The 10550-nt window shown below is 47.4% G+C and overlaps 1 protein-coding gene across 6 annotated transcripts in view; it reads left to right on the forward strand.

The window, feature by feature from the left end:
• The window catches only part of TET3 (tet methylcytosine dioxygenase 3), a 101499-nt gene extending 93456 nt beyond the window's left edge, over positions 1-8043 (forward strand). For all 6 annotated transcript variants that reach the window (XM_044261411.1, XM_044261413.1, XM_044261412.1 and 3 more), the window contains one exon: positions 172-8043. In XM_044261411.1, coding sequence (XP_044117346.1) covers positions 172-1949 — 1778 coding nt within the window. In that variant the 3' untranslated portion in view covers positions 1950-8043. The remainder of the gene's footprint in view (positions 1-171) is intronic.
• The last annotated feature ends 2507 nt before the right edge of the window (positions 8044-10550 follow it).

Here is a 10550-nt window from a genome sequence, read left to right on the forward strand (position 1 = left end):
GAGTGCTGCAGGCGGCCTGTGGGCTCTGGCAGCCGCTTTTCCCTGGGGCTTTTGTGGGGCTGGGAGCCCCTCGGGAAGAGGGAGCTTCCATCCCCAGTCCTCAGGCCGTGGGCCCATTGTGGGCTGTGGTTCTCTCTGCTCCTTCTTTGTCTTGCCTCCTGTCTTCCCCAGGCCTGGCCCTGAAGGGTGGACTTCCCCAGCAAGGCCTGAAGCCCTCCCTCAAAGTGGAGCCCCAGAACCACTTCAGCTCCTTCAAGTACAGCGGTAATGCGGTGGTGGAGAGCTACTCGGTGCTGGGCAGCTGCCGGCCCTCCGACCCCTACAGCGTGAACAGCGTGTACTCCTACCACTCCTACTATGCACAGCCCGGCCTGACCTCCGTCAACGGCTTTCACTCCAAGTACGCTCTTCCGTCGTTCAGCTACTATGGCTTCCCATCCAGCAACCCCGTCTTCCCCTCACAGTTCCTGGGTCCTGGCACCTGGGGACACGGTGGCAGCAGCAGCAGCTTTGAGAAGAAGCCAGACCTCCACGCTCTGCACAACAGCCTGAGCCCGGCCTACGGTGGTGCTGAGTTTGCCGAGCTGCCTGGCCAGGCTGTTCCCACGGACACCCACCACCCCACTCCTCACCACCAGCAGCCTGCTTACCCAGGCCCCAAGGAGTATCTGCTTCCCAAGGCTCCCCAGATCCACCCAGCATCCAGGGACCCCTCTCCCTTTGCACAGAGCTCCAACTGCTACAACAGATCCATCAAGCAAGAGCCAGTGGACCCCCTGGTCCAGGCTGAGTCTATACCCAGAGACCCTGGTAAGATGGGCAAAACACCTTTGCCCGAGGCTTCTCAGAATGGGGGGCCCAATCACCTCTGGGGACAGTACTCAGGAGGCGCAAGCATGTCCCCCAAGAGGACTAACAGTGTGGGCGGCAGCTGGGGTGTGTTCCATCCTGGCGAGAGCCCTGCCATCATCCCCGACAAGCTCAGTTCTTATGGGACCGGCTGCCTGACCCCTTCTCACTTCCCGGATGGCCAGTGGGGGCTGTTCTCTGGGGAGGGGCAGCAGCCAGCACCCCAACCCGGAGGACGGCTTCGAGGCAAACCGTGGAGCCCCTGCAAGTTTGGGAACAACACCTCGGCCTTGGCCGGTCCCAGCCTGACTGAGAAGCCTTGGGGAGTTGGGGCCGGGGATTTCAGCTCTGCCCTGAAAAGCGGTCCTGGGTTCCAAGACAAGTTGTGGAGCCCCCTGAAAGGAGAGGAGGGAAGGATTCCAACCCCGGGGGCAAGCCAGCTGGACAAAGCCTGGCCGTCCTTCGGCGTGCCCCTGGGCTCCAGTGAGAAACTGTTCGGGGCCCTGAAGTCAGAGGAAAAGCTGTGGGATCCCTTCAGCCTGGAGGAGGGGACAGCCGAGGACCCCCCCAACAAGGGGGCGGTGAAGGAGGAGAAGAGTGGGGGCGTGGAGGAGGAGGAAGAGCTCTGGTCCGACAGTGAACACAATTTCCTAGACGAGAACATCGGCGGTGTGGCCGTGGCCCCTGCTCACGGCTCGATCCTTATCGAGTGTGCCCGGCGGGAGCTGCACGCCACCACGCCCCTCAAGAAACCCAACCGCTGCCACCCTACCCGCATCTCGCTGGTCTTCTACCAGCACAAGAACCTCAACCAGCCCAACCACGGGCTGGCCCTCTGGGAGGCCAAGATGAAGCAGCTGGCGGAGAGGGCCCGGGCGCGACAGGAGGAGGCCGCCCGGCTGGGTCTGGGCCAGCAGGAGGCCAAGCTCTACGGAAAGAAGCGCAAATGGGGGGGCGCCATGGTGGCCGAGCCCCAGCATAAGGAGAAAAAGGGGCTTGTCCCCACACGGCAGGCGCTGGCCGTGCCCACAGACTCAGCAGTCACCGTGTCCTCCTACGCCTACACGAAGGTCACTGGCCCCTACAGCCGCTGGATCTAGGTGCCCGGTGCCAGGGAGCCAGTGTACCTCAGCGTCGGGCCCGGCCCGAGCTGCCTCTGTGGTGCTTTTGCCCTCACACCTGGGGGCGGGTTGGGGGTGCAGAAGTCTTTTTATCTATATATACATATATAGATATGCATATATATGTATTTATGGTCCAAACCTCAGAACTGACCCGCCCCTCCCTTCCCCAACTTCCCCAGCACTTTGAAGAAGAAACTACGGCTGTCGGGTGATTTTTTTCGTGATCTTACTATTTATATCTCCATGTTGGTTTTTTTCTCCCCTCCCCCCACCTTGTTGGGGGGGCTTTTATTTCCTCTTGTTTTTAAAACTCTATCCTTGTATATCACAATAATGGAAAGAAAGTTTATAGTGTCCTTTCACAAAGGAGTAGTTTTAAATTCCATTTAAAATGTGTATTTATTGGATTTTTTAAAAAGCGACAATAGTAATGGTAAAGGAGCGGCGGGAAAGGCCAAGAGCGCGCATTCCTGCCCAGTCTTGCTGGGCCCTGCGAGCCTGGCCCTCTTGGGAGCTGGCAAGGTTCTCTCAGCCATCTGCCCCTCACGCGCCAAGTGCAGACTGTAGCCGCCCGGTCCATCCCTCCTGACCGCTACGCCTTCCCTTCAGGGGAGGGAGCCCTCAGGACAGCTTCCGTCCTCTCCAGCAGGATGGGAGAATCTGTAAAGAAATATCCGGGGTCCCTTTTCCAGTCACCGGCTTGGAGTCGGGGACCGGGAGGCAGGCGCACCCCCAGGCCAGGCACCGGAGTTGCTGGCGTCGATTTCCCCCGGAAACCAGGTTGGAAGTAGACAGCTTCGAGCTTGCTAGTCTCCACACTGAATCCTCTGTCCATTGTCGATCAAGCCCCATGATGTCACGGTTCCCCAGGCAGCACCTCCTTGCAGGAGCTGGAGTTGAGAGGCTCTTTGGAGCCCTTTCCACCGGGTTGACAAGCCAATGAATGCTGGGCTGAAGGAATTTGTCGTAGTGGCAGGTTTTTTTTTGTTTGTTTAAAAAAAAAAAAAAATTGCCCCAAAGCCTATGCTGATCTTGAAAAAGGGCTACTGTATCTCTAAACAAGAAGCTGAACCCAAGCTGTGAAAAGCCAGCGTTGGCCCATGGCGCGGCGCTGTGCAGAGCCTGGTGCTGTATTACCGAGCTGGGACTCCGGGCGGGTGGCGTCCTGCGGGAGCCCGGGCCCCGCCGCGTGACAGCAGTTAGCGCATCTCTGTTCCTGGATCTCCACATCAGACAATGGTGCAGGCCTCCCCACCCAGGCCCACCCTCTCCACGCTCTCCCGGGCGGGGCTGGGCTTACCCTCAGCAATTTTAAAATGCAGGAGTCCAATGTTTTCAGCAGGTAGCTATGATTTTCCTCCCTAATTGGTGCCATTTCTCGATTTGATCATCTTCTCCTTTCCTTCCTTCCCCACCCCCCTCCTCAACTGGCCCCTTCTAAAATTCTGGTGCATTCGTTTGGTTCTTTGAAATGAGAATGTGGTGCTTCATTTTTGCAACGTTGTCAGAGAGGTTGGGCGTGGCTGGTGGAACTTCCGTGGACAGCAAGTCAGACTCCCTGGCGTGTGTGTTTTTCCTGTGGTGTGAGCGACGTTTCCATCTGGCTGCCCGTGTGGATGTGCGTGGTGAGTGGGAGGCTTCAGCAGGACACACGGAGGGGACCGTGGCCACACGGTGAAGGACAACCAAGCCCTGAGATATAGGTCCGATATTTATTGAGCAGTTTTATTCAGACGTGGGTCTTCGTAAAACGAGTTTAACAATCAGATGACGATGCTGAAGGCAAGTTCCTGAGCTTCCAGGTGCCTTGTGTAAGAGCTGAGAACCGACCCGCTGGGTGTTTGCTGTAACTGGTCAGATGCACGGGCGGGGAGTCGCTGTCAGATGTCCTGAGCATTTATGTGGTCTGGTTTTAACTGTACATAGTGAAAGATTTTTTTAAGCACTTTTGCCTAGATTTAAACAGCAACTTGAAAAAAAAAAAGTATGTTTTAACATGTAATTGTGGGAGAAATTGTAAATAGTAGCTGAATATTTAACGTGCTTTGTCTATCCTTCACTTTTACCATATTCTGTAAAGTTGCATTTATTTTACAGGACAAAAATGAAATATTATTGCTTTTGAAATAAATACCCAAGAGCTTATCAGGATTTAGAATTATTCAGAACTCAGATTTATAGGAAAACCTCTGACCTTCAGTTTGACAAGCTAAAGGAAGCAGAGTCTTTAATAAGCATGCTAATTTTCTAGTTTTGAGGAAAAGTTGGGTCCTTTAAATGCTATTTTGCTTATCGCATCAGTACTTTTATGCAGGTCTCATTTGACTCCGTGCTTAGGTAGATGCGGGGGTGCCTTGAAAACTTCATTTTAAATGATCTTAAGCAAGAAATACAATATTTTACGAACCATTTGGAGAATGTGACCGTCTGTATGACCCGGGAAAACCCCAGGTTGGCTGTTGGTTTGGAAGGTCCCGAGTGTAACCCAGGTGATTCGGATACTTGGCATGTGTGAATCTTCCTGATGTCTGTTAAATATTCTCTTCCCCTCGTCACCCTTTGGTAGCAAAGCCATTAGATGAAAGGAGAAACCGATACAGGCTCAAAGCATGTGATGTCTGTCCCCGCAGCCCCAACAGCCTTTGGTCCGTAACTTTCTAGACTAGCACCAAGGCTGCTGAGAGCTGAGTCAAGAGGCGGTCTCCATTGGATGTTCCCGTTCCCCTGACAATGGTGTTTCACAGATTAGGTGGTGCTGTTGCCATGCTCGAGTCCATGCTGATTTTTACACACTACATGTATAACCTACCTCAAATCTCAGTCATTAAAATTAGCATGCTTTAGACGTATATTTAAAAAGTAACTATGCACAGCTCCTTATTCCCCCCCCTTGCTGCTGAAGGTTTCTTAAAGAGAAAAATCAAATTTTTATTTTTTACTGGCACTATCATTTTTTAAGTCCTAAAGATGATTAACAGACATTTTTATCATGAGAAGAAAAATAAAGCCATTGCAACTAAAGAACCTAACAGCATGACCAAGTTGTAGAGTAATATTATAGCAATGAGAAGCGATGGAGTCCTAGAGTCCTCTCCCCAGTGTGCCCTGTCCACAGACGCCAGCCACATGCAGTGCAGATATCTGGGTCCCCCTGTGTTTGGTTTCCCCTGCCTTCTGCATGCAAGGGAAGTGCTTGCAAAGTTCTGTGCTAAGAGATTTTTAAAATAATAAATCGCTTTGCGGCAGGTTCTCACAAAATAACTGGTGCTAGCTCAAGAACCCATTATCAGAAATCTTGACTAAAGTTGTTGCGTGGATTTTGAGGTTTCATTGTTTCTTTTGTCGTCGTTTGGGTTTTTGTTTTGTTGTTTTTGGGGGGTTTTGTTTTTGTTTTGGAGGTGTTTTGTTTTTTGTTGTTGTTGTTTTGCTAGGGCCTAAGTTTCCCACATGCTGGCTTCGTGGGTACTGCTTGCCCTCTCGCCGGGGTGACCGTGGTGTGCATGGAAAGAGATCATACCCTGCCCCTCTTGGTCCTTCCACCAGCCTCTTGTGGAAATGGTAGTTTATAGAGCAAGGGATTTTTAAGTGCTAAAGCCAGGAAAGGAGCAGAGCTCAAGGGCTTTGTCCCAAACAGCCCTAGATGTGTGAAGACGGTTGATGAGTAGATGGTAACCTGATTTCATGGAGAGAAATCCAGCTAGACTTTGTGAAGCTGACCCACCGCCAGATCTCAAAACCAAGGCGATGCTGGTGGAAAATTTAAGTAATATCCCTGACGTGCCTCAACCAATCTCTTTCCTTTTGTTACGGAAGTGTGTTTTATGGACTAGGAAGCATTTTTATGAATTGAAATAGTCTAAATAAAATGGTGCTATGGTGTTTTAATGTGACTGTCCCTGATCCTGTCCTGCTGAGGTGCTATCAAGGTTCTGAAACCATAACCAACCAAAAACAAGGTGGGCTCCAGTCTCTCTTGGCTTCCCCCCCTCCCCCTTTTGGTGCTGTCTCCTAGACCTCTGTTTACCGTGCTAAAACCTGCTCTGAGCAGTTTTTCTGTTTCGTTTTATTCTTCTTCCCTTGGTGGCCGAACACAGAAAGGCAAGTTCTGAAGGCAGTCGGCTCCCTAACAGTGACGGGAGTGGGCTTGCCTGGCTTGGCAGGGGCTCTGGTGACACGTGTGTCCCCTCACGCCTGAGGAGAAAGGAAGGGTGAAGGGCTTCTTTTGAGGAAGGGGAGTCTGGTACTCCTGCCCCTTCTACCATGGCAGGCATTCTCATAGCCAGGGACACACACTTTCCCCTGCAGCCCAGGGTGCCAAGAAGGCACCGCTGAGGGTCTCAAAGGCCCTCACCTACCAAGGCGTTCCACAGGGACCTCCTTCCTCCCCTGGCACTGGCCAGGGCCCCGGTGCGCAGCAGGCTCGTTCCTCTGCTCCCCCCAACCCTGGCCCCAGCGCTGCTCCTGCCTGTCCCTCCTCGTGTCCAACTAAAGGAAGGAGCTTTCTTTGCTCACTTGATGCCACTGAGGCTGCTTTTTAGTTGGTGCTACTCTCCATTTTCTCTTGGGTCCACAAAAGTTGATGTTGGAGAAACATAACAGGAAGCTTCATTTTGTGTCATCCACTGTCACAGTAATTTTTTTAAATACCTCAAAAACAGGACATTGTGACAACTTCAGTAAAGTAGATTCCGTGAGGGTCTGACACCTGCAGGTTGTCCATCCGCTGACTGACTTGACCTTGAAACATCTGGGGTCGTTTTATTTTTCACTCTTCGGCAGTTAATCATGGCAGAACATCGAAAGGAAGGAGTGTGGTTGACTTTCTTTCATTTTCTTGGTCAGTTTTGCTTTCGGATACAATGTGAATCTCCCGTGCCCATTTCACTGAGCTTTGGCAGGCATTGTTGCTGTCATTTGACATGACTTCCTCAAAACCTACTTGATCAGCCAGCTGCATCTGCTGGAGTACGCGGCCAACTTGGACACACCCTGGACCAAAATTTTTTGAGGTGCGTATCCCCAGCATAGGTTATCTACGGCCCCACCCCATGTGTGCGTAGAGAGTTTCCGCGTGCGACCCTGTCTTGGCGCTCCCGGCCCTTCCTCCCACAGAGCAGAGCAATAGGCTTCTCCCCTGAGCAGAGGCTGCAGCACAGAAATGCAAGGTCTAAAGTTGCTTTGGGCCTAAGGATCAGTGCGTGATTTGGCCGACTTCCTCGTTTGCTTCTCTTCTGATATCAGGGATGCTTTTTGTAGTGGTGTCATTTGCGCTCTTCTCATTTTGACTACCCGTCGTCATTCAGGGAAAATTCATCACTATTCACATGGGGATTGAAAAATACTATTTGGCTCATTTGAACATCCAAAATTTTCTTGATTCCAGTACCTTTTTTTATTTGTTTCATTTTATTTTATTTTTTCTTTTGAGGGGAAAAAGGAGGAGAAAAACAGGAGTGATGTCATTTCTTTTTCGCATATTCTAATTATAAAAAGAAATAAGGGCAGGTCATATTGTGGCATATTAATGCATTAGACTTAATCTAGAACCCCTATAGCTTTTTGATGTGTTTTATTTCTTCTCTCTTTGAATTCCTGTTTGGTTACTTGGCTTCCAATGGAGGTGAACTTAACAACCATACTTGAATATTCCGTCTTGACTTTGTAACTGTGGCTACTTGAAATGAAGTTTATCTGGGGTTGATGGATGAATGGTAGATTTTTGCAATGTCTCAAGGCAATAGGATGTGTATTATTAAACTGTAGATATTCTTAGTACAGTAAATTTATGCTGATAATTTTATTTTGTATAATTTTTACCTTTTTGTTAATATTTTTTCCTCCCACTTTATTGGTTTGCCTCCTGAGCTACCCCTCCTTACCCTCCCTTCTCCCCCAGTGTTTCAGTAAATTTAATTTAGGGTGCCTAGAAATTGCAAGTATGTATCCTTTTTTGATTTGTATTTTATTATAATTTACACAAACAACTGGGTTTGTGAACTGTATTACTCCTGGTATCTTTAAAATATTGTGGGTGTTTTAATAAATTTTATATTTATTTTTTGCACTCAAATTCAGAGTGGGTCCTTTTTTCCCCCCTGTCCATCCCCACTCCCTTGAGCCAGGCCCAGACTGGTATTTAAGGCTCACTCTAACCCTGCCCTCCCACCGTGTGTTGTAAGTGCACCCCTGAAGCCCTCACTAACAGCAACAGTAGAGCCTGGCCTGGTCTCCTCCTGCCACCTGCATAAAGTTCAAAGGCCATCAGCTTTTGATGTAAATGAGGCATATGTGGGAACAAAACAGAGATGGCTTTTTTCTCATCTATGTTTCTGTTTTGGGTTTTTTTTTTTTTTCCTTTTATCTTTTCATCCCCTTTTTTCATTCTAGTTGGAGACTCCCTCCCTCTCCCCCCAGTTAAGATTGTTCACTTCTGATGTAATATTTGCTAAAAAACAGCTGATTCCAGCTTCATTCTGATGACCTGAACACCGGGTCTAGTAGGAAGGGCCATCACCCAAGTACAATTGTAACGGAATATTATGAAAACTTACATGCCAACAATTTGGACAACGTAGAAGAAATGGGTAAATTCCTAGAAACATATAACCAACCAAAACTAAAGGAGAAATAGAAGATTTGAACAGAGCAATTACCAAAAATGAAACTGAATCAGTAGTCAAAAAACTCCCAACAAACCAAAGTCCACGACCCGATAGCTTCATAGAATTCTACCAAACATTTAAAGAAGAGTTAATACCTATTCTTCCTCAAACTATTCTAAAAAAAACAAAAGACAAAAGAAAACTTCCAAATTCATTCCATGAGGCCGGCATTACCCTGATACCAACACCAGATAAAGATATTACCAAAAAACAAAAAAAATAAACAAAAAAATGAAACAAAAAGCATACAAGCCAGTATTTCATGAATACAGATGTAAAAACCATCACCAAGTATTAGGCAATCAAATCCAACAATACATTTGAAAAATCATACACCACAATCAGGTGGGATTTACCCCCAGAATACAAGGTTTGTTCAGTATTTACAAAACAATCAACAGGATACATCACACCATTTAAAGAAAGGACAAAGTGCCTGGGTGGCTCAGTGGGTTAAGCCTCTGCCTTCGGCTCAGGTCATGATCTCAGGGTCCTGGGATTGAGTCCCGCATTGGGCTCTCTGCTCAGCAGGGAGTCTGCTTCTCCCTCCCACTCTCCCTTTGTGCTCTCTCTCAAACAAATAAAATATCTTTAAAAAAGGATAAAAACCATATAATCAGTTCAGTTGATCCTGAAAAAGCATTTAACAAAGTACAACATCCATTCATGATAAAAACCCTCTGCAAAGTAGGTCTAGAGGAAAAATGCCTCAACATAATAAAGGCGATATATGAAAACCCACAGCAAACATCATACTCGGGGTGCCTGGGTGGCTTAGTGGGTTAAAGCCTCTGCCTTCGGCTCAGGTCATGATCCCAGGGTCCTGGAATCGAGCCCCACATCAGGCCCTCTGCTCAGTGGGGAGCCTGCTTCCCTTCCTCTCTCTGTGCCTGCCTCTCTGCCTACTTGTGATCTCTGTCTGTCAAATAAATAAAATATTTAAAACAAACAAACAAACAAACATCATACTCAATGGTGAAAAACTGAGCGCTTCTCCCCCTAAGGTCACAAACAAGACAAGGATGTCCACTCTCACCATTTTTATTCAGTATGGTACTGGAAGTCCTAGCCCCAAGCAATGCACATAAATAAAACAGACAACATAAAGAAATAAAAGACATCCCAGACTGGTAAGAAAGAAGTAAAACTTTCACTGTTTACAGATGACATGATGCTCTATATAGCAAACCCTAAAGACGCCACCAAAAAGCTATAGAACTCATAAATGAATTCAGTAAAGTCACAGGATACAGAATCCGTGTACAGAAATCTGTTACATTCCTATATACTAATAATGAAGCAGCAAAGAGAAATTAAGAAAAACAATCCCACTTTTAATTACACCAAAACCAATAGAATACCCAGGAATAAACTTAACCAAAGAGATAAAAGATTTGTACTCTGAAAACTATAAAACTCTGATGAAAGAAATACAAGACAATGCAAAAAGTAGATATTCCATGCTCATGAATTGGGAGAACAAGTAATGTTTAAATGTCTATATTATCCAAATCAATTTTCATATTTAATGCAATCCCTGTCAAAATACCAACAGCATTTTTAACAGATCTAGAACAAAGGATCCTAAAATTTGTATGGAACCACAAAAAACACTGAATGGCCAGTCTTGAAAAATGGAGCAGGAGGAATCACAATCCCAGATTTCAAGTTACACTACATTACAAAGTAGCAGTAATCAAAGCAGTACGGTAGTGGCACATATGGATCAATGTGACAGGATAGAAAACCCAGAAATAAACCCACAATTATTGTTTAATTGATCTTTGACAAAGGAGAAATGAATATGGCATGAGAAGAACTCTCTTCAACAAACGGTGTTGTGAAAACTGGACAGCTACATGCAAAAGAATGAAACTGGACCACTTTCTTACACCATATTCAAAAATAAACTGGA

This window comes from Neovison vison, chromosome 8 (assembly GCF_020171115.1).
Source record: "Neovison vison isolate M4711 chromosome 8, ASM_NN_V1, whole genome shotgun sequence".
Lineage (NCBI taxonomy): Eukaryota > Metazoa > Chordata > Mammalia > Carnivora > Mustelidae > Neogale > Neogale vison.